Source organism: Aotus nancymaae, unplaced genomic scaffold (genome assembly GCF_030222135.1).
Source record: "Aotus nancymaae isolate 86718 unplaced genomic scaffold, 86718_ANA_hifiasm-v0.15.2.pri h1tg000046l, whole genome shotgun sequence".
NCBI lineage: Eukaryota > Metazoa > Chordata > Mammalia > Primates > Aotidae > Aotus > Aotus nancymaae.
The window spans coordinates 14,016,664-14,040,964 of NW_026988460.1; the positions used below are offsets into that span (position 1 = coordinate 14,016,664).

A 24,301-nucleotide genomic window follows, 5' to 3' on the forward strand; every position below is an offset into this window, starting at 1 on the left:
ATTCTCATCCGGAGAGAGTGTTTGGCTTCCTGGCGCAAAGCAGCTCAGACTCAGTGCAGAGGGAGAAGGAATCCAGCCTTTTGCAGCAGCACCCTCTGGGCTTGTGCCCGGAGTTGCTTGTCATATTTATAACCTTAACTTTCCTGTTGGTAAATGTTCAGAAGAGATAAAGTCACCAAGTCTCACTTTGCCAAACAGGCAGTTGCTGCTTTAAGCAAGCCTTGTTTACCGGGGTCAAAAGTGTGATGGGGGAAACCGCTCTAAAGTCAGTTGGCGTGTGTTTGGGGGCCCTCCCCTGAGAAGCTGGCTTTGCTCTTCCCCTGGGTTAATGAATGCAGGTCCTGATCTCTTTCCACCAAAGTCTGCCTAAGCACACACTTGAAGTCCTCCATTTCCTTAATCCACCCATCTCAACTCGGTCCCAGGCCCTCCAAGGAAGACCACAAAAAGAGCAAGATTTCTCTAGCCTCGACAAGGCAGGGTTGTGCATGCCGAAGGCGACTTCTCTTCTCTTAGAGAAAATGGATCTGAGTCAGGGAGAGAGAGATTCCATCCAGACACTCTGAAAGCCTTGAGAGATGGGATAGGCTTCCAGGAATGGGCAGCCACTGTCTAAATGGGGAGTTTGAAACACGTGGGCCCAGCTAGCCTTGAGGACTTCCTGGTCCTCTGCCCTCCATTCATTTTATTTAATTCAGATTATTGCAACCAGTGTAGACAAAGCACGTGGTAGGCGCCAGTCCCTGTGCCAGCTGTTGGGCACCCAGCACTGTCAACGTGGTCCTTGGTAAGCTGATCGGCCCCTCTCTACACACATCACAGAGGTGAGGAGAGATGGGAGGGCCAACGTGTGGTGCTCCCATCTCACTGGAGTGGGGCTCAGGGGTTGGAAGAGCTTCCTAGAAGTGACTTTAGACCACATCCTGAAGGAAGAGGAGTTTTTTGGGGTGGAGGCCCTGAGAGCGACAGGCACAGGGCATTGCCTGGTGGGAGCCTGGAGGCCAGGCAGAGAATGAGGAGTGCTTGAAGAGCAAGAGGAGTTTATTGGGAGTGGTAACAGAAGTTTGAGAGACAGGTGGGCCAGGAGAGCCTTGCTGTGAATTTCAGCCATGGGCAGCCAGGCCCTCTCCAGAGTTGTCCCGAACACTCCTCCACCACCCCTGCACAGAGAGCGACTGAGCCAAGCCCTCTAACAGGTAGTGTCTTCCCTGAGGAGCTGGAGCAAGGCAGAAATGGCTGTGAAATCCTCCTCTGGTTTCCCTTAGAAAAACACTCAGCCCACACAGTCCCAAATCATCTGTTCTCCCTCCACCTCCCACCTGGACCTGAACTTGTTATGGAGCAAAAGGGATTTGGGTTAAGTTGTAATGGTGAGAAAAGAGGTGGTTAGTTTGGTGATGAGTCAAGTATTGAACTTGGTTACCAGCTCTTAACCTGTGCATTTACAAATGTTTTAATTATACAAGGAATGTGTGGATATATTCTTTTTAGAAAGACTCAAATGAAAGTATTTAGTTCTGAGTTGCCTCTCTTTCATCCATAGAGAATTGGTTGTTGGTTAGACTGTATCCTCAAGTCCTTTTTCTATATATTCAAATGGGAACATTTGTTACATATTAATCTATATGCCTTTTTGAAAAACTTGACAGTGTGTCCTAGAGATGTTTCCATATCGGCACCTGTGGATCTACTCAGTGTTTCTAATTTATAATATTGAATGACACAGACACACTGTAACTTATTTACTCCTCAGTCGGTGTGCAGTTAGGTTGTTTCCAGTTCTTCACTGTCACAAACAGTACTATAGTGAACATCCAATATGTACTCTGTGAGTACAGGTGAATACTTCATAGAAGTGGAAATTACTGAGGCAAAGATCATGCCCATTTTCTCTTTTTGTATTGCCCCTTTTTTACAGTAAGCATGTCGCTTTTGTAACTGAGAGAAAGAACATACACAGTTAATTTTTGCTTCTTTTTAAGAACAGATTACTGGAGTCTCTGACAAAAATCTCCTCATTAAAATACTCCATTTCCCAAGTTGGTTGAATGTGGCTTTTTAAATTTTATTGAGGAAGTGTCTTGCTCCTGTCTGTGTCTCCTGTTCACATTTGGAGTTCACCTGGAAAATACCTGCTCAGGCACATGCGCACAAACACACACATTTACTCACTCTCACGCCTTCCCTTAATAATGGAAATGGCCAAACAAGGTAAGCCAGGTTCCCTCCACATGGCACTGGGAGTAAGCCAGCCAATCACACCCCCATTTTATGGTGAACCGTCCCCAGTGCTGGGCTCTGGGCATTCAGCACTCAGACCACACTGTCATCTTTAAACAAAACCACTGCCCTTGGAAGTGTCAGATCCCTCTGAACTTAACACCTGATGGAAGCTGGAGTGGGCAAGAGTAAGGAAGGGGTGAGAAGTGAATGGAGAAATGAGGACTCGGAAAGATTATAGGAGTCAACTGTACTGCATTCCATATACTGACGCCTTGGAGAGCAGATTGCAGTGTTGAGGGCCACTACCATAGACCAAGTCCCTGGGTTTACTGTCATGGTGGTGCGAGGCACACTGACTTCCATGCTGTCCCACGCAGCATCTCTCAGTATAATTACCAACCTTTCAGAGGCTATCAATATGGCAGGATAAATAACGTTTCCCTCTTTCTTCTACCTTTGCTCCCCGGACCTGGGGACTACCCAATTGCAGAACTTCCTCCGTTGCCAAAATAACAAGACCAACTACAATTTGGTATGTGAGACCCTGCAGTTTCTGGACTGTATTTGTGGAAGCACAACTGGAGGCCTTGGTCTTCTGGGCTTGTATATAAATGAAAAGAACGTAGCACTTATCAACCAAACCCTGGAAAGTCTGACCGAATACTGTCAAGGACCTTGCCATGAGAACCAGGTAATTAAATTTCTATTTTGGGATGGGGGCGGGGGAAGAAGTGTCCCAGTTTGGAAATGTTGACAGAGACTAGTTCAGAAATCACGAAGCCTGTGCCTTTTGCCCTAGGGAGTCGGGAGGACTGGAGGCCATTTTCTAGCAGTTGAGAAATAGCCATGGTGTTTCATACTTGAGAACTTGCCTAATGAAGGGCATTGCAGGGGCAGTCCGTGGCCTCTTTGCTTGGCTATGTTTGGCTTCATTTGATTTGGTTTGAATGTCCAACTATATCACTTGATTTCTAGGAGTAGGCAATAAAGTGGGAGTGAAATGAGAACCAAAAGACAGCGATCTGTTTTAAATACTAGGGGTTTCAAAGAGTGACTACTTGAAGGGGGCTTAAGCCTAGCTAGAGAGAAGAAAATTACTGTACATGAGACAGCTTGAAAGTAATATAAGGGCATTTATAGTTGAGATTTAAACTTCATGGACATTCAGGGAAAAGAAAGACGAGACTCTTGACTTTGGTCTGTCACAGAAGTGTATTTTGGGAGTACAACTCAATAACTTCTTGTCTTGAGTAGAGTCATTGCTTGTACATGGCATCTTAAGGATTTGGTGAGTTTTTGCATCGGTGCTAGGATGAGTATGATTTTTAACCCCAAATTACAGCATCAGCCTGGCTGGAGAGGAATGACCAAGGCTTCCAATGGTCAGTGCTAAACTCAGCAGCCAGGGAAGGTGACTTGTGTGACTTGGGGAGCCAGGCCCTTCATTCAGAGGAGAACAGTTTATGAGAGACAACTCATTGTCTATTAAAAACCTGGTCTCAAGTTGTCTGTGAATGTGAGGATAGCATTTTGTGAGATGCACTTTCTTCTCCCGGTTCCCTCATGAAGCAGATGGTGTAGTCCTAGTTAAAATGAAAAGGAACAAAAAAATACAACAGGCTTGGGGAAAGGCTTTATTTGACATCGAAGTGAATTTCCTTATTACCTCAAGTTTGCTTCTCTGCCAAACAGAGGCCTGTTGAAAGGAACAGATCGGAGTGGATTGTGCTGCAAACGGAGATGTTACCTGGGGGCAGATGATTAATTTTGATATTGTGTGCATTAAACAGGAAACTTGCTTTCCAAGCTTAAGCCTTAAGCTAAAGTACAAAATACAAAAAGAGAGAATAGAACACACCTTGAAAGGGGAAAAAGGGTTCAGAACCCAGTATCAGTCATACACCATAATTTCCTTTAAGAACAAAAGCCGACCGTGCTGCATGATTTGGATTAGACACAACCAATTTATCAGTTACAGTGCATGGGGACTTTCCTACTGTTTACTGTTAATTCTGAAACTAGAGATTTTCATCTGTCTTTTATTCTTACCACTTTCTCACGGAAAATTTGCAGCTCTCCCCTAGAGACATTACTGGGAGTGGTAAGCATTGTGTTGAAATAGCAGTTCAGCCTGTTGGCCTTTGACGTCTGATTTATGACCAGCGTTTGTGTAAATGTCTGTGTGTGTCTTTGCTCAGAACTGCATAGCCACCCATGAATCCAATGGCATTGACATCATCACAGCCCTGATCCTCAATGATATCAATCCTTTGGGAAAGAAGAGGATGGACCTTGTGTTAGAACTGAAGGCAAGTAGGAATTAAAAGCGAAAGACAGTCGTTTGGAAACACTTAACACTTTTGTGTTTTGCCTTGGCACATGCACATGGTCAATTAGTCATGAGACTAAATATTACAGATAGTTCTTTTAAACTAAATGAATGGCCCAAGTTGCTAGTTTTGACTACGATGCAGAACTTCATCCTTTCTCTTCCACATAAGGGTCTCACGAGAACATAGGAGCTTCTTAACTGTTAGGTCACACAGAATGAAGATTCCCTGCTCAAAGCTGAGAAACAAATTCCAACAGCATCAGGTATTAAATGTCTTGGTTCTGAAAATCACAAACAGGGAAACAATGGAAACACTATTCCCTCTATGGCTTCTGATTTTTCCCCATTCAAGGGAAAAGGGCCAGTTGAAGAATAGTATAACTAAGCCTATCTAGGACTTAAAAAAAAAAACAACCCAAACATCTATTTTTACTTAATCAAAGGAATATGTTTTCCTCTTCTGTCACTGATTTAGCAGAGGGGTGGTTAATAATGTTGGTTTAAAATAAGGAAAATTACACAGACTAAAAATGTGCCTGTAGGCCTCTGCAGAGTTTCTCTGAATTGTGTACAAATGCGGGACTGCAGGTGACTGACATGGAAGCCGCACCGACAACGTTCAGACTCCCTAGTACTCAAACAGCTTAACAGAGTGAAAATTGTGACTTCTAGGCGCTAAGCCTGCAGCGTTTCCAAGCTGGCCTTTTGGATATTTGAGAAACTGATATATCGTTCCTGATGTTGACTTCTTAAGTATACCCAGAAAACCTTCCTTTCTATGTAGGGGTTCCAAAGTTTCTCTGATAATCCCATGATTCAGTTTTAACAATTGAACTTGCAAGCCTCAGGTTTCTAAAGCGCATTTCAAAACATATTAGCCTTTCTGGACACATTTCCTTTTTAACTGTTCCATGTCAGGGCATGTTGAGATTTGTCCTCTATCTGCCCATCTGCAGCAGCGAGCACTTCATCATTATCATGAGAGAGCCTAGAACTACAGGGTTTTGGCTGAAAGACTGAGGTGTGTTTATTCCATGAAGGATGCCATAGGAAAGGTCATTAGGGAAGATGTGAACGCAGAAACCTGTGGGAATGGCAGTTATTTTTTCTTTACTGTTTAGAACTGAGAGTTCACACTAATAGTCGATTTGGGTGTGTGGTTTAAATGGACTTTTTTCTGCTATTTTTAACTCCTTTTGACAAATTGTGTTTTAGAATGAATTTGAACAACATCATTCAAGCTTGTGTACCTGGCTACCATTTATCAGAAAGTCCAAAATAAACAGAAGTTCATGTGCTCCTGGTCAGCATTTCAGTGACTTTTTCAACTAATCCAGTGATCTATTATGGATGATTATAGGAATATGTGCCCTGTGACAGCACAACACCCTGACTCAACTGCTGTGACCTAAGCTAGGGGAAGATATAAGGCCTCTCCCACTGTCCAAAAAAAAAACACCCCGCCAACTTTCAAGTCGTACACATAAAGAAGCATACAAATTGTCATAGACCCAGGGCCTAAAATGAAGTCAAGCCAAGAAGTACAGGATGTGAGGTGTGAACATGGGTATTTTTAATGTAATGGGAAATTATGGCTGGGCCTGCATACAGTGTTCCTTTGGGTCACATTTGCTAACAGTGTCGGTTGTACTCATTATATTAGGGGTTATGAGAGCTAATAGAAATATTTTAAGACAGGGAAGAATTGCCTTTATTACCTGTCATCTCTGGCCTGCAAGGCCAAATCACAGTTTGTCACCACACCTGCCCTGAAGGCAGCAGGGGCCTATGTAGTAGCAGCTTCTTCCCAACCACTGTCACCATGAGGCTGAGAATGTATCCATAAGCACCGACATGTAAGTTCCCAGTTTCTGCTAGGACTTGTACTAGCTAACATTAGGGCATAACATACCTACCCTAATAAATATGTGCCTCTTTGTCCCAAATCAGATTCTGCGTACATATCTGGGGTCTGAAGGGGGCACGTTCTCTGCCTGGTGGAGATGGATTTTGATGTACTTGACCCAGGGCTTCCTCGTGGGGTGAAATGTTCATCTGTTTAGCCAGGATGCCTCCCATGTGTCAGTTGGCACCTGCGTTCAGGCGGGGCCCCCAAGCAGCCCCTCTACATTTCCTCTCCCTTTGTTTCTCCAATTAGAACAATGCCTCGAAGTTGCTTCTGGCCATCATGGAAAGCAGGCATGACAGTGAAAACGCAGAGAGGATCCTTTATAACATGAGGCCCAAGGAACTGGTGAGTCGGGTGACTGATCTGACGGCAGCACCAAGGAGCATTAAAACGATATTTGGTACAGAGCAGAGGATCTGCTTCCTCGAGCTCTCTTGAAAGTTCCCAAAGTCAGAAGTTTAAAGGGAACATTTAATTTAGGCCTCTGACTGAGTAGAGAAGTGAAATATTTTGGTTGGTGCAGAAGTAATTGCGGTTTTTGCCATTACTTTCAATGGCAAAAGTAATCAGCGTTTTGCCATTGAAAGTAATGGCAAAAAATCATGATTACTTTTGCACCAACCTGTATGACATTGTATACATGCATATTTTACCCTCTCCCTTTGGCACAATCCACTTGGAGAAACCTCCCTCCTTGCTTTTCCCTCAGCGGGGACAGTGTGGTTTTAGAAGCTAGCGGACCTGAATTCAAGTCCATAGCTCTGCCTGTTTTGCTGTGTTACCTTAGGCATCCACCTGGACCTCTCTGAGCTGCACTTTCCTGATCTGTGAAAGGATGATAATAATAATGTTACCTAGTCTAGAGGGTTGCTTTGAAGACTAGGTGAGAAGATTCATGTCAAGCCCTAGGACAGTGCCCAGCACCTGATACACTCTTAGTGAACAGAAGTTCCTTTTCCTCTCTTTCCTCATTTGCTGCTGGTATTTGAGCCATATCTGTGTCCAGTGCTGAAGAATTCATGTCTCTTCTTGGTGCCAAGAGTCCGGGCTACCGAAGTGTTTTTTGGTTGCTGATGTTTGTTCCTTTCTTTTGTTGTTGTTTCTTTTAAAGAAAACATGACCTGGTTTAATTTTGAGGGGTGATAGTCACAATTGGCCATGACTCCAGGTTGGGAGAGTGTTGCAGACTGTGAGACGAGCAGCTATCAGAGATGGTGACATGAGTTGAGGGCACAGCTCTCTATTTGGACTTTTTTCCATGCAAATAAACTGTAACTGACAGACTTAAATGAGGGCACCAAAACATTTCTGCCTCCTGGTGACCTGAAAGTGCACTTGGGGGCCAGGCAGAAGTCTCTTTATGTACTCTTTTAAATAAAGTTAAGAGCAACCCAGTTCTTTGATCTCTGAGGTCAGGGAGTGAGTTCTCAGCCTGAGATGGAAGGCCTCTCTCAGTTTACATAACAAGCTTATGTAACTGGGGGTCACTGGGGAGGCGAGGCTTGTCGTTCTTGAGTAGGGATGGAATGACAATGCAGGGACCCCATTCCGCTTCCCAGGATCAAGAACATGCGCAGCTCTCTGACCTGTCTCAGGTGGGGAAAATATCAACACCCAGGGCTGTGGCTGCCACTGGCTCCTGGGCAGCCCCCTGGTGGTTGGAGAATGTCGTTCTGGCTCATAGGAAGAGTCAGGCTTCCTGGAACAAACACTGTTCTAAGAATCCAAATAGAACACATGTGTTCATGTGTGTGTGCATACATATGTGTTTATGCTCCAGTCCCCAAATCAGGTGCAACATATTGTCTGCTCGATTTGGTATTCAAGAGAACTGGTGGGGGAACAAGCTCAGGGAGGCTGGCTCTCTTGTCTACAACATTATTTCCAGGGCCTGACTTGGTGTCAGTACTGAAATGTATGGCCTTTGGTATTGGATAATGATAAATAATTCAGGGGAATGACCTTGTGACTATGGGGGAGGCAGAAATGCCCTCTGAACCATCAAAGAAGATGATTAATTTTTAGTATAAATTGGAGATTGAAGGTATTTTCCTCTCCTTGGAATGATTCAGTCTTGAATGTTGTGTTTGATAAATGTTGGCCACACCCTACATTTTCCTGGGCATTGTGGAGGGTACTAGGGGAAGGATTCATTCACATATGAGCAGACCTAGTCCCTGCTCTCAAGAAACTGTGACAGAAACTTGAGGGAATGGTAAGACAGGTACAGAAATGCTCTGAGGAATGTGTTCAAACCATGAGATGAGCCAAACGCATGGTCCTCTGAGGGCCAAGTCATGCAGCTGTGAAGGATAATAGGGCCAAGTCCCAGCTCACTAGCTGTGACTTTAGGAATGTCCTTTTATCTCCTTGACTCTGTTTCCTCATCCACTAAAAAAAAAATAAATAAATGAGATGGTTGCAGTAGCTCACACCTGTAGTTGCAGCACTTTGGAAGGCTGAGGTGGGAGGAAGTCCAGGAGTTCAAGACCAGCCTGGGAAACATAGTGAGACCCTGTGTTTACAAAAAATAAAGCATTAGCCAGGTATGGTGGTGCATACCTGTAGTTCCAGCTACTTGGGAGGATGAGGCAGAGGGATCACTTGAGTCTGGGAGGTCAAGGCTACAGTGAGCCATGATTGCACCACTACACTCCTGCCTGGGTGACAAAGCAAGACCCTGTCTCAAAAAAAACCAAAAGGGGAGAATCTTGGATACCTTATAAATGTTTGTAAGCATTAAATTTTTTGAAAGAATATTAAACTCCTAGACACAGTCCTTGGCACATAGTAAGTACTCAGTCGGTAATACTGGTTCATGCTGTTGTTTTCATTTGGAGTAGGCTGTGGGGGACCGGGAAAATTTGGAAAATCAGAAAATAGTTTCACCAGCTATTCCTAAATGTGAATAGATTTCTTATTAAGTTTTCCCGAAATGGCAAAGGGTTGGGAGTGGGGAGAGTTGGTGGGAGGAAATGCGGAGATAGGAGAAGTCTGGCTTCCAGCCTACACTCATATCATATTTTATCATTTCAAGGCACTTGAAAGCCATTGCTCCCTTCCAAAGAAGAAGGGCATTAACCAGCCACAGCATGTGTCTTGGTCTAAGTAGAGTGACTGAGTTTCATTTCTCGTGACAGGAGAGGAGGATTGGTATGGACTGCCTGCGCCAGTGCTGTGAGGGATTCTGAGGCTGTGTCCAAGCCTGATAGGAGAGAGTGCTGAGCAGCCTCTGCCCTGAGAGGGGAGACAGCCAGCGTGGGTGCTGTCCACCAGTCCTCTGCAGGTCTTGAAACAGGAGTTTTGCTTTTTTGGTTCTTCTTGCAGGTGGAAGTGATCAAGAAAGCCTACATGCAAGGTGAAGTGGAATTTGAGGATGGAGAAAATGGTGAGGATGGAGCATCCCCCAGGAATGTGGGGCACAACATCTACATATTAGCTCATCAGGTATGAGCTCTCCTGTGCCTCCTCCAGACGCTGCTTCCCTACAGGCCCAAAATTCCAAGCCGGAGGGTGCCCAGTGTTGCTTTTCCTTTAGTGCTTTAACTTAGGACTGTCTGTACTCATGAGACTGTGGCTCACAGGTGCTTGTGGCAACCTGACCCAATGCGCAGACTTCCAGGACGTTTCAGTTTTTCCAGTGATAGGGTCATGTAGTTGGAAATCCCCATGTTTCTTAAAAGCATTAACCCCCAAGCAGTGACACTTGGATGGTTTATGACTTTGTCTGGAGAGAGTTGAAAGGAGTCTTAGGCTTTTATAAATATTGATGAGCCTGTCTTAACAATCTAAAGAAATAAACTTCAGCTTCCTAGCGTATTGGATTTGGAAATCTGTGGGAACTTGTCCTTACGACTTCCTTTTGTTTCCCTTTTTGGGGATAGGCAATACTTTATGCCCTGGCACCAAAATGCCATGTTTCATAATTCTCTTTCTAAGCGGCTGGGTGTTTGAAGAGACTCTCTTTTTGGATGCTGATGTGCCTTGAGCTTTCGGTAGGTAGGGGCAGGCTGTAACCCTGCTGGGGCCTTGTGTTTCCTGTCCTTTTCACCTCTTAAACTCAGGTATGGGAACCAGACACACAACATTGATGATATTGGGCCCGAGGGTGGTGAGCCCCTGCTACTGCACACTGGTTAAAGAATTTGAAACAGTCTCCTGCCCCTTTTCCCTTCCATGATCACATCTGCCACTGAGAAGGTTTCTGCACATTCTGAATGGAGGCTCCCTGGGCTACACAGAAAACCCAGTCTCCCTCCTGCCTGGCTAATGACATTGGGGGCGTGTGGGCATGAGCATTCCATGCTATTCTACCAGGCTCCCAAAACAGCGCCTGTGCACAGCACGCCTTGATGGGATGGAGCAAGCCTCGTGGCACCTTTGCCTTTCAGCTTGCTGCTGGTTATTATGCATTTTTTAATACCCAGCATTAGAAAGGAGCTTCTGTGTTCCTGTTGTGAAGAGACACAAACCGCCTGTATCTCTGTCCCTGTGTTCTAGTTGGCCCGGCATAACAAAGAACTTCAGAGCATGCTGAAACCTGGTGGCCAAGTGGATGGAGATGAAGCTCTGGAGTTTTATGCCAAGCACACAGCACAGATAGAGGTAAACGCTGAGTAAACTCAGGGCACGGGGCTGTGTTAAGGTTATTAGTGTGCGACATCCTGCTCTGGGGCTGGCGTGCATTCATTCATCTGAGCAATAGAAATGTGAGTGCGTACTGTGTACTAGGTCCTGGACTGGGTGCTGGACATCCCACCACGGCCAGGATGGTCATTATTGCTCCTTGTGGTCCAGTGGGGAAGAGGACACTGAGTACCCTCTCATTCATCACGAATTCACAAGGACAGGTGGGAGACATCATAAGAAAGTCCGGCAGAGAGACCTGCTGGAGTGGTGGTCACGGAGGCCTGTTCTGAAGAATTGGCATCTAAACCCAGACCCTAAAGAACAGAGGGATGAAACAGGTAGAGACTAGCAAGAGGACCTTTTCAGACATGGGAATAATGACAAGCGAAAGCCCAGAGGTGGGAAGATTCTAGGTGATCTGGAGGGGCTAAGCAAGGCCTCAGGACTCAGGGCCAGAGTTCAGTACAGAGGGAGATCCGAAGGGAAAGGCAGGTGGTCCCGATCTTGCACAGTCCTGTCAGCCATCCTTATAAGAAGTCTGGGCTGCAACCCCAGAGCAATGGGGAACCATTGGAGAGTTTTCCCTAGGAAGGCATTACAATCAGAGCTGTGTTTAAAAAAAAAAGTGTCATGTGGCTGGGCGCAGTGGCTCATACCTGTAATACTAGCACTTTGGGAGGTTGAAGGGGATGGGTCACTGGAGATCAGGAGTTTGAGACCAGCTTGGCCAACATGACAAAACCCCAAAAAATTACCTGGGCATGGTGGCATACACCTGTAATTCCAGCTACTAGGGAAGCTGAGGCACAAGAATGGTTTGAGCCTAGGAGGCGGAGGTTGCAGTGAGCCGAGATAGCACCATTACACTCTAGCCTGGGCGACGAGACTCCGTCTCAAAAAAACAGTCATGATGCATTGTGAGTGTGGAGATGGCCATAATATGAAAGGGAGACTCCACCTAATCTAGAGAATGCTAAAATTACAGAAGCAGGTGCTGAGCAGCCATAAGTTAAAAAGAAGACAAGCTGAAGCCGCACATGTTGCTGTTATATTGAAAATGTGACTTGAGTTCTTTCAATAAAGCTTTACAATTTTCTCTGGGGGAAAGAAAAAAAAAACGAAGCCTCTGCAAAGTCAGTGATATATCTCCATTTTGGAAATGGGGTGCTATGAAATAAGGCTCAGAGAGGCCGTGTCACTTGTCCAGCCATCAGTGGTAGAGCTGGAATTTTCATCCTGGTCTGTCTGGTCGCTGAGCCTGTGGGTGCATTTGTGCCTGCCCTGTCTTTTAGTGTCCAAGAGAACACAGACTTCTCTCTATAGGCTTTGGGCAGGAAGGAATAATGCGCTTTGTTTTGCTAATGAGGAAATGCACAAGTTCAATATCAGTGTTGGAACGAAGATTTTAAAGAACGGACAAACTCTTTTCGGCAATATGAAATGTTCGTGATGGAGACTTTTCAAGAATATGTTCTGACCTGGTGTCTCAGGTCTCTGGGCTATCCTAATAAAACACGTCGTTTCACTGATTAGCCAACCATGCCAGCATATGTGAGCAAATATCCTTGATTTATCATGAATACCTAGGAGCTTGGCCAAAAGGCCAGCTCTGTCCTCTAGAGCCCTTAAAAGGTGAGCTTTAGGTGTCTGTGATATAGAATTTCAGAGGAGAAAAGGACCTTAGAGATTATCTCATTGAGCTCCATGGCTCACTAGGGAGAAGGCTGAAACTTGATTAAGTTTAAGAGGTGTGAACAAGGTCACCTAGCTGTTTAGGGGTGGTAGAAGGACTGGAATATGCTCTCCTGACTCCAAATTCTAAATCTACTGAGAAAGAGGTATGAACAGACCTTAAATGGTAAAGAGAAGTGGCCAGGCATGCCGTAGCTCTCAAATCCTGCCCTTGGCCGGCTACCCATCTCTTCAGCTTTCCCTAGGGAGTGATCAGTGCAAAGCCAGGGACACTTTGTTACTACATGGGGCTTTCCATGCAGACCCAGTGTCTTCACTCCTGTGAATTGGGCTGGGTAGCCCTGGAGTCTGGAAGTCAGTTCTTGCCAGGAGGCCTCCTTGTCTACTCCTTTCCCTCCTGGATGCAGACGCACACCTCAGATCATCTTCCTTCAGTGGAAAGAAGCACTTGTCCATTGCCCACTTGACCATGTGAAGCAGGCAGGCTCTTGATAGCAGAAGATGACAGAGGTGATCCCTGACTCTTGTGTACACCAAGATCGCTGGGGGAGCTGCTTGTGTGCAGGTTCTGGTAACTGACCCCCACACCACAATTCCAGTTAAATGGGGTTGGGTAACTAGCCTGATCTCCACGTAGATTTGGGAACCACTTGTCTAAAAACCACATCCCCCAGAATTTATGGAGGCAGGACTGTGGAAACCTTTCTCACCTCTAAGAGAGTTTCCCACTACAACTTGACCTGAGTCACCTCTCTTGCTGTATCAGGGAACAATGGTTTTGGGAGAGCTAGAACCAGCTCTTCTTGTAGAACATGTTGTATCCTCACCTGATACATCTGGGCCTCACCTGACTTCTCTAGCCTCTGAGAAAGAAGAAGAAAGAGAGGCTTGTGCCTCTACTGTACAGTAACCCATAGCCCCTTTGAAGTTACTACCTCCCAGGACTGTGACACAATCAAGTGTGCTAGAATTCGAACAATCCAGACCAGAGTACCTCCTCTCTGGGGACAGAGTGAGTCTAGGAAGCGCATGGAGGAAACTTGCAAGGTGTCCACACCTGGGGCCCAAACACAGCCAGCATAAAGAACAGTGAGTGCTGCCCCTGAGTTAAATAGGCATGTTGGTTTATGTACATTTTAGATGCTTTGACAAGAGGTAGGAGGTCATTGCAACTGGAAATAACCAAAGATCTCTTTTTAAAGTTCCCATCTAGGAAAAATAACCCAATGTTACTATCTGAGAAAGTATCTTAGGTGAGGTTTACACCACTGCTTAGAAGTGTGCTCTCTGCAATGATAGTCACTAGCCATGTATGGCTATTTAAATACAATTAAATAAAATTAAATATTCTGCCTCTCAGTTGCACATGTTAGTATCATAGGGACCACATGTGACTAGTGACTGTCCTTGTGGATAGGACAGACATAGAACCATTCCATCATTACAGAAAGTTCTAGGGACAGCACCAGCCTCATGTGAATGGGTACGCAAAACACAGTAAATCGATCCAGATAAAAGTTGGTCACATTAAAAATTAATGGCAGAGGTTGCAGTGAGCTGAGATTGCACCACTACACTCCAGTGTGGGCAACAAAACGAGACTCCGTGTCAAAAAAAAAAATTAATGGGTTCAGCACCATCTTGGATTAGATAAAAAATAAAAATTAGGCTGGGCACAGTGGCTCACCCCTGTAATCCCAGCATTTTGGGAGGCTGAGATAAGCAGATAAGCTGGGGTCAGGAGTTTGAGACTAGCCTGGCCAACATAGTAAAACACCGTCGATACTAAAAAAAAAAAAAAAAAAAAAAAAATTAGCCAGGCCTGGTGGCACATGCCTGTAGTCTGAACTACTCAGGAGGCTGATGCAGGAGAATCGCTTAAACCCAGGAGGCGGAGGTTGTAGTGAGCCGAGATCACGCCACTGCACTCCAGCCTGGGCAACAGAATGAGAATCCATCTCAAAAAATAAAATAAAATAAATAAATAAATAAATAAATAAAATTAATGGGTCTGAAGTTACCCAAACTATTTTTATATAAATCTGAGACACATAGCCCAGTCTGGGGTTATAAAATCAGAGCTCATATTAGACTCAATCTTGACCACCAAGTCTACCACCAGCAGCAAATTGTCTTAGTAAAAATTTTCGAAGATGAGTATTTAATCTCATCTACTTTTTCATCCTAGATTGTCAGATTAGACCGAACAATGGAACAGATCGTCTTTCCCGTGCCCAGCATCTGTGAATTCCTAACCAAGGAGTCGAAACTACGAATTTACTACACTACAGAGAGAGACGAACAAGGCAGCAAAATCAACGATTTCTTCCTGCGGTCCGAAGACCTCTTCAATGAAATGAATTGGCAGAAGAAACTGAGAGGTGGGTTCCAATGCATTAGCAACACCACAGAGAGACAGTTCTGGGATTTCACCAACTGGGGCTTTATGGTGCATTTATTTCTAAGCAGGAGCAAGGCTGGTATCATTTGTGATACTTTGTACCTCTGACCTCCAGGAAGTCATAACCACTTTTGTACCTGATCAGTGGGCTCCAGCCAAAGTGTGGTAACTCCCCTGAAAAGGCTTCCTTCATCAGCATTTGAGTTGATTTGATTGGGAAGCTCTGTGGAAGACTTTTTGAATGTCTCTTTTGGTATCTCTATCTAGAAAATAAAAAGAAAGGGGGAATGGCCAGGCCCTTGAGCTCACAGGCTGGTTCACTTGAGCAGGACATTCAGACTCTTGCTGGCTCATTTGCTAGCACACCTGCTCCAGAGACTGGCATTTTCCCTTTTATGGGGTAGCTCAGATTTTAGACTAAATCATTTTACAGGCAGTGGAATCGTTTGCCACATAAGATGCATCGTTGCTCACCAGCAAGTCCCATTGGGTATCCCAGCTGGTCAGGTGGAAATTACTCGTCTGAAACACATTCATAGGGCTTCCCCAGAGGACTTCTCTCTTCCTGGTTTTCACTGGGGTTTTAATGTGATCCTTCAGTACCAGCCTTATGCTTGGTGCCAGCTGTTGAGACCAACTTAAAAAGGACCATGCTTTATTTCTGTCTGTTCATGAGAAGTCAGATTTTTTATTTGAAATGCTGGATTCCAGCTATAGTTGTGATGTGTTGAGCTCTTTCTGAGGGGTGGGGCTGGGGGGAGAAAAGCCGTGTTGCAGGTCAGTTTCCCAGAGCTTTTGTCTTCTCTGTGATGCTGCCAGTCTGAGCAGGCACGGACCAGCCCTGTTTGTATGTTTTTTCTTCCCTTGTCTCTCTACCTCCCTGCATCCCTAGATTAGGCTAACATCAGAGAAGGTGGTGTAAGAAGGTTTGCCCAAAGGTCCCATTCCCACCTCACCTCCAGGCCCACTCTATCTTGCTCATCTCTAAGGGGCACCTCCCTGTGTAGCACTTTGAAACATTACAAAAAGTCTGGCCAGGCCAAATCTACCCCTCAGCGGAGTCAGGGGACCATTAGCAGACCAGCCTGTGAGACATAGGTGCAATTCTACCTGGTATCAGAGTATCCTCATAGCCTACTGTAGACTACTCAAAAACTTTTCCAGCTCCAGCATCTTCACGAACATGGAAACTTTTACATAGCACCATGTTTGGGCAATAAGAGGAAAAAAGATACCATTTCTCGCCAAAAAGGTAGACATAGACCCCACCCATTTCATCCTCATTTTTTTTTTTTTTTTAGCTATTATTTTACATAGGAAAAAACTCATCTGTTGCTTTTGCCCTTCACTGGGATAGTCCATCATTCCAGCTGTAGGGAAGAATCCTGAGTTTGTTTTGTGGGTTTTTTTTTTTTTTTTTTTTTGAGATGGTATCTTGCTCTGTCACCCAGGCTGGAGTGCAGTGGCGTGATCTTGGCTCACTGCAACCTCCACCTCCCAGGTTCAAGCAATTCTCCTGCCTCAAACTCCTGAGTAGCTGGAATTACAGATGCATGCCACCACGCCCGGCTAATATTTATATTTTTAGTAGAGATGGGGTTTCACCGTGTTGACCAGGCTGGTCTTGAGCTCCTGACCTTGTGATCCACCCACCTCAGCCTCCCAAAGTGCTGGGATTACAGGCATGAGCCATTGCACCCAGCCAATCCTGAGGTTTTTTTTTTTTTTTTTTTTTTTTTTTTGAGATGGAGTTTCGCTCTTGTTACCCAGGCTGGAGTGCAATGACTCGATCTCAGCTCACTGCAACCTCCGCCTCCTGGTTTCAAGCGATTCTCCTACCTCAGCCTCTCGAGTAGCTGGGACTAGAGGCGTACGCCACTATGCCCAGCTAATTTTTGTATTTTTAGTAGAGACGGGGTTTCACCATGTTGACCAGGATGGTCTCAATCTCTTGACCTTGTGATCCACCCACCTCGGCCTCCCAAAGTGCTGGGATTACAGGCGTGAGCCACCGCGCCTGGCCCCAATCCTGAGTTCTTGTATCCAAACATCCATAATAGTTAATAAGCTGTGATTTAACCCTTATCAGCATATGTGCCTGTGAAATTGGTCAGACACATACACTGGTACATTCATTCTCTCCATATTGTTTTATGAAATGTTTATATATAATATATATAATTTACAGGTTCTGCAAAAGGCTTATTTTGGAGATGACAAAAAAGTTTTCACCTTTTGTGGTGAGATGAGATACCTCTTAATCCCTCTTTCTCAGATATTGTCTCCAACCTGGAATAGTAGAAGGACCCTCAGCCCCAAAGAGTGGGGAATCTGAGTTCTAGTCCATTTCTGCCTCCTACAGGCTCTGTGGTCCTGGGATACTGTGGCCCTGGGACAAAGGGCTTAACTGCTCCCAGACTCTCACCTATGAAGTGAGGGATTAAGATGACCTTATTGATTGGTTGTAGAATGGTCATTATTCCAAGACTTATATTACATTTTAGTTAATACCGTCCTTATTTCAGTCATCTTTTTTTTGAAAAACAGTTATCATTTCAGTGAAGCTTAAGCACAACAGTGGTTGTCAGCTGAAAGATTTTAATTGGCTTCAAAACTATCTGCTGGTAAGAGAAAAATTGAAAATAATAACTGAATTAACCATGATTTACACACTTAGGGAGGGAGAAATGTACTCATTAGAAATACAATGGAAACGAAATGTATTTTCCCCTCTAAGTAGCTTATATCTCTTCTAATAAGTCTGCAGAATCAGTTTTTTCAGGCTCATTCATTTAGCTGTTTTACCTTTTCCTGAATGTATCGCAGAGAATCATCTGTTCTTCAGTAAATCTGAAGCTAGGACTCAGACACGTAGCAAGGTCTGTCTCAGACTGATGGGCTGTAATATTTTCTTCTGCAAGATTAAAATGCACAATTAATCTGTGCTTCATAAACTCTCTTCCCTGCTTTATTTACACAAGAACACACACATACTCTTCATTGCATTGACATCCTCTCTCTCACCGTCCCTCTCTGACATCTTTTCCTGAAGATCCTATCCCCAGTGAAGTGAAAACTCTGGGCTAGGAAAATGAGAAGAGAGAGAAAGAGGAAATCGAGGCAGAGTTGAATATGCTGACCAACTTTCTTGCATGGGGTTTTCTGTGTGGTTATCCCACTCATCAGTATATATGGAGTCCAAGCCTTCCAGCAAAGCCCCGTTTGTCTAAAGCAAACAAACAGAAAACAAGGGAAGAATGTTATCAAGAGATGGCCTGGGCTGCATTATTTACATTGTCCTGCCAATCCAGGGTCACAGCACTCTATCTTTTTGCTCTAAGGTAGCAGGTATATTGATTCAACCAACTTTTAGCCCCTGATAAGTAGAAAACATGCAGTAAGGCAGTGGTCCCCAACCTTTATGGCAGCAGAGACTGGTTTTTTGGAAGACAATTTTTCCACAGATTGGGGGATATAGAGAATGAGGGATGGTTTGGGGTTGAAACTGTTCCACCTCAGATCGTCAAGCATTAGTTAGATTTTCATAAGGAGTGTGCAACCTACTAGATCCCTTACATCATCCATTCACGGTAGGGTTTGCACTCCTATGAGAATCTAAGGCCCTTGCTGATGTGACAGAGGCAGAGCCCAGGCGGTAATGCTCGCTTACTGCTCACCTTCTGCTGTACAGCCTGGTTCCTAACAGGCTGTGGGCCAGCACTGGTCTGTGGCTGCAGGGTTGGGGACCCCTGCTATAAGGTACAGTGAGGAACTCAACAGTGTGCAAGCTCTGACTCCTCCTGTGGGCACTTACTGTCTGAAGTGGGCAGACAACAATGGCATACTTTTAAGTGGCTGCAATCCCAAGCTGTTGGTGACCTGAGCTGTAATCAAGCATTGACACATCATGGAAGTACAAGAAAGGAAGGCTTCAGAGAAAAGGTAGGATCTGAGTAGCATCTAGAAAGATTCATAGGACTTGGAGAGACGCAGCCTGAAAGACTAGGAGAAGGGGAGATGGATTCATTTCCCATTGCTGCTACAATGAATTACAACAAAGCTTGAAACTTACAACAGCACCCATTGATAACCTCACATTTCTGGAGGTCAGAAGTCTGAAAAGGTTCTCGCTGGGCTAATACCACTGTGTTGATAGGGCTGCGTTCCCTCTGAGGGCTCTATCCTTTTCCAGCTGCTAGAGGCTGACTGTGGCCCCCTGCCCCTCCCTCTACCTTCAAAGCAGCGTTGTCCGGTAGAGCATTTCTCATGCTGCACCACTGTGGCTCTGATCCTCCTGTTCCCTCTCACTCTCTCACTTACACAGACGCTTGTAACCACATTGGACCCATCCACATAATCCAAAGCAACCTCCCCATCTCACATCCTTAACCTAATTATACCTGCAAAGCCCCTTTTGCCAGGTTAATGTAGCACATTCACAGGTTCTAACGATTCACATGTCAACATGTTTGGTGGGGTACATTATTTTGCCCGCCACAGAAGGTAAGTTAGTTGCTTTTTATTGCTGTATAACTGACTGCCCTAGCATGTTGTGACTTAAAACAATAAATGTTTATTTTCTCACAATTTCTTGGGGTCAGAAACTTGGGAGTGGCTCCTGTGGATGGTTCTGGCTCAGATCTTTCATTAGGTTGTAGCCAGGATGTCAGCCAGAGCTGCCATCATCTGAAGGCTTAAGTGGACCTGGAGGGTCCTCTCCTTGGTGCTCTTAAATGGCTGTTGGCAGGAGGCCTTAGTTCCCCTCCACATGGACCTCTCCATAGGTCTGCTTCAGCATCCTCATGACATGGCAGATGATTTCCTCAGAGCAAATTATTGATGAGAGAGAGAACGTGGGGGAAAGAGAGCCAGAGGAAGAAGAGGAGGAGGAAGCCACAGTGCTTTTATTAACATCACCTAGTCTCGGAAGGCATGAACCAGTAGTTTTGCTCCACTCTTATTTATTAGTAGCAAGTTGCTCAGTCCAGCCCATACTCAAGTGGAAAGGAAGTTAAGGTGTACCACTTGAAGGGAGGAGGATCAAATAATTCACGAGCATATTTTTAAATTGACACAGAGGGAGTATGCAGAGGCTGGAGAATATGAAGTGTGATCAGGAATGACCACTGGATTGGGATACAAAGGCAGAGTATATGGGGAAGGAGAGTGGGAGGAGAGTCTGGAAAGGTAGATGGGAACGTAGTTCCATGTGCTGCAGGAAATAAAAGACACTGCACGTCATGGTAGGTCTCTAAGTATCTTCTTGCACCTGGATAATTACCTAGTTGATTTAAAGGACTGAATGTTTGCTCAGATTGTAAACAACACTGCAACTTAAGTAGAATGTTAGCCTTATAAAAATAATATTTATTTTATGAACTATATGCCATAGTTGAAAACTGTTTATTATAATCGTATTAGCGTATCCTGCAGTGGACACACTCACATTTGATACCGAGCATTCCCTCTGAAGTGAATGCTGGCTTATACAGGCCATCACTGAGATTTGCCAGATCCTTTTTCCCCCCAACTTTGTTTTATGAGCTTTTTATACACATAGTAGTGTGGAGCGGATATTACAGGTTCCCACGTATCCATCACTCAGCTTCAGCAATTATCAGCTCTTTGACATTCATCTCTTCTGTCCTCTTCTGGAGTTTACATATCCAGATCAGAAATGGGCTTCAGTCCCAGAAGAAGCACAATAGCTGTTGTTTCTAGAGCAGATAAATGTCTCAGCTTAAATTTGCTTCAGCAGTGTACAAAAAAGTACATTGCTACCTAGTGGTTGACTGGCTTCTGGCCGGCTACCCCATTGAATTGTCACATGGGTCAGTTATTTTTATCCCTGTCGCTGACCCCATGTGTAACAAGATCTCCGCTGCTTTTGCCCTGTGCTGAGCCTCAGTTTTCCTCATTTATACAATGAGGGATTTTAAACTAGATGATTGCTCATGGCTCTAAAACTCTACAGTTTGGAAACATTGACTGTTACCAAGTGCAAACATGATACAGGCAATTAATAAATTACCCAGGGCTCTATTTAATTGTACCATAATTTTATTTTGGTTGGAATCTCCCAAAGGCTTGGCTGCTGCTTAAAGCATTATTATAGGGCCATTGGATTTGTCATTGGCTGCTGTCCCAAAGTTGCATGATGACTTCATTGGGAAAAAGAAATATACGATAGAGATCCATTCTCATGTACTCCATGCTTTTCTCTGGAGGGGGATGATGTGGAATGCAACTGTCTTTTAGAAACTTTGCTTCTGACATGGATGCTGAAATTATGCATACCTTGTCTCTTTTGGAGCCTCACCCTAAGTGTAAAGCACCATTGAAAAAGAGTTCAGGGAAAAAGGAGGCTCCACTGTACCCAAGTGTGGCCACAGGTTTGTTGTTCTAAGACTGAGAATGCCCAGCCAGCGTGGGATAACCTGTGGGCAACGGTGGATTAAGGTGGCAGCAATGTCCAAAGTGTCTCTGTCTCTTACCCCTTTGTGATGGCTTTGCTGCCATGTCCTTTCTCTGCCATAGCCCTGGAGATGGGAACTCTGCCACTGACCACCAGGTCAGCAACTCGTACCCCTCGCTTCCCTGTCCTCAAGAATGACCATCCAACTTCAGGGAAATGGCAGATGACTCAGTGTCAGGAAAGGAATCATCGCCTTGCTTTTAGGCACTGGCGCATTAGTTGAGCATGTTGAGCCAGAGAGGAATGTGGAAATGATACCAGCCCTAGTCTGGGGCCCAGCTGGGCTGACTCCCCCGCTCTCTGCAGTGCCCTGCACTTCTGAAAAGCTAATTGAATTCTTGGGTCTCTCCCGGCATCTCGTCTGGTCCTGGAGCCCTGGGGGGAACCAAGGACTCAATGTGTGAACTCTGGATAACCCCCAGATTCCGTAACTGATGGTGCTGACTGGGGCACACAGGGTTTATAGATGCTCCAACTTTTCTCTTTTTCCTCGCTTCTTACTCCACCCCCAATACATCTTCTGTTCCAGTAAGTACTCCACACAGAAATAAACCAATCTGATGTCATTAAGTACCAAGTCCAAAACAAACGATCATTTCTACTGTTGTGGTAAAAACCGGGAACAAAAGTGGACTTGTGGGGCAGGGTGGGCGGAAGGGCCACATTGGGTCCCTGGCATTCCAACTCGGGGTCTCCAACCTCACATGCCTTTGCCTTTGTCTCTGCAGCCCAGCCGGTGTTGTACTGGTGTGCCCGCAACATGTCTTTCTGGAGCAGCATTTCGTTTAACCTGGCTGTCCTGATGAACCTGCTCGTGGCGTTTTTCTACCCATTTAAGGGCGTCCGAGGAGGTACTCATATCTTTAATTTCAAAAAACCTATTAGAAGTAGCAGGAAGGCTATGACTTGCATCTCAGTTGTGGTTCCTGGAAGTATTGGTGCAATATTGGGTCCCAGTTATCGAGGTTCAGACAAGAGGAGATTGTAGTTGTTACCACAGATTTAGTTTTAAATCTAACTTACAATAATTTACCTTTTATATCCATTTTTTTTTCCACTGGGAAAGAAAGAGAAGCAGCTAGATACTACTGAACCTGTGAGAAATTCTCTTAATCAGCCCCTTGTTTTATATATGGGGAAACTATGTCTCAGAGCAGTTAAGAGATCAGGCCAAAGTCACACAGCTAACTAATGGCAGAGCTAACCCTAAAACAGAGATGTCCTGATGCTCAGTTCAGTATATGTATTCCCACACCATACTTCTGGAATTGGTTTCAGACTAAAGAATCTGTAGGAAATCTCTGGAATATTTTTTCTGCCAGGGTTCAGAGGGGAGACAGGACTTGAATGCAGACTGTACAATGTTTAGTCTATTAAGAGCTACCTGCCATTATTCACGTAGCAAAACATGATAATTATGGTGTTTCTGGATTTCCCCAGCCCACCTCCTTCCAGGCTACACAGTTTGCTGAGAAAAGGCAGACACAGAGGGAGGCATTTCGCTATTTGGGGCCCCTGAACGCATTAATGGTATCCTAGAGGCATCTACACTTGCGAGGTTCCAGTGGCAGGCATTCAGAGCTCCTCTTCCATGATACATTCACAGCCCCTTTTCTGACATCCATGACAGCCACCTTGGAGATCCACTTCCCAGCTGTATGTTTCATTGGAGCTTTTTGGCAGATCACCTCACATATGCATATAACAACCTGCCAGGAACCACCTTGTATGAAAGATAATGGGATAAAGACCCCAAATATAAGACACAAAAACTACACAGGAGTAAGTTTTAGGCTCCACTCTTTAGCTTAATCATGCAGACATCAACTCAAGCAGACAAGTATGGGTAATGAGTCAGTTTAAGGACCAGTTTGAAAGCAATGACATGTTATATAATGCTTACATGCCTAAGTTACCCTTTTGAGGAGTTAGCTTTTCTGTTTGATCTTATGTTACATGGAAGACATCATTTGAATTTTTCCCCCCAAAAGTACAATGTAAACACAAATCTAGGGGGGATTTTTTTTTAATGTCATGTCAGAAAGCGTGAATGCCCATGTCTCTGTCTTAAAAGATTTGACTAGAACCCAGGGCTGCTAGGTTTTCTCTTTGGGGACGTCCACCTTAGCCCAGCTGCCAGTCAGCAGAGGTGTGCATGGTGGAGGGCCAGTGAAGAGCTCAGCTGGCTGTGGCAGAGAAGGCCCAGGTCTCCTTTCACTTCAGAGAAGTTGTCATGCTCCTCACAGCAGATCATTCAATCCTTACCTTGTCTGTGTTTTCATTTACTCTCCATTGCTTTAAAAATATTTCAAACAGATTTTATTATTCACCACATCCATTTCTTCACCAGTCATTTGTGGCAGCATTCAGGCCAGTTCTGGGGACAGGGAGTTGACAGCCCCCCCATACCCTTCAGTGACAAGCCTCCTGCAGTGGCATTCTTAGACTTAGGAAGTCAAGAGATTTAACATCCCTTTCTGGCTCCTGCTGCCCATTTGCCAAGCCACTTCAGCAAGTCCTTGTCATCCTCTGTGTGAAGTGATGCTTAGATGAAGCCCATGGTTGGAAAACTTTGATATGGCTTCAGAAAGTCCTGTAGAACACAAGGAAAAACAGTTGCCAAACTAGTCAGGATCTCCA

The 24,301-nt window shown here is 44.9% G+C and overlaps 1 protein-coding gene across 1 annotated transcript in view; it reads left to right on the top strand.

The window, feature by feature from the left end:
- The window catches only part of ITPR1 (inositol 1,4,5-trisphosphate receptor type 1), a 362,730-nt gene that overhangs the window by 287,684 nt on the left and 50,745 nt on the right, over positions 1-24,301 (top strand). Inside the window, exons 47-53 of the mRNA XM_064361952.1 lie at positions 2,714-2,914; positions 4,422-4,532; positions 6,714-6,809; positions 9,792-9,911; positions 10,965-11,069; positions 14,974-15,166; positions 22,390-22,512. Coding sequence (XP_064218022.1) covers positions 2,714-2,914; positions 4,422-4,532; positions 6,714-6,809; positions 9,792-9,911; positions 10,965-11,069; positions 14,974-15,166; positions 22,390-22,512 — 949 coding nt within the window. The remainder of the gene's footprint in view (positions 1-2,713; positions 2,915-4,421; positions 4,533-6,713; positions 6,810-9,791; positions 9,912-10,964; positions 11,070-14,973; positions 15,167-22,389; positions 22,513-24,301) is intronic.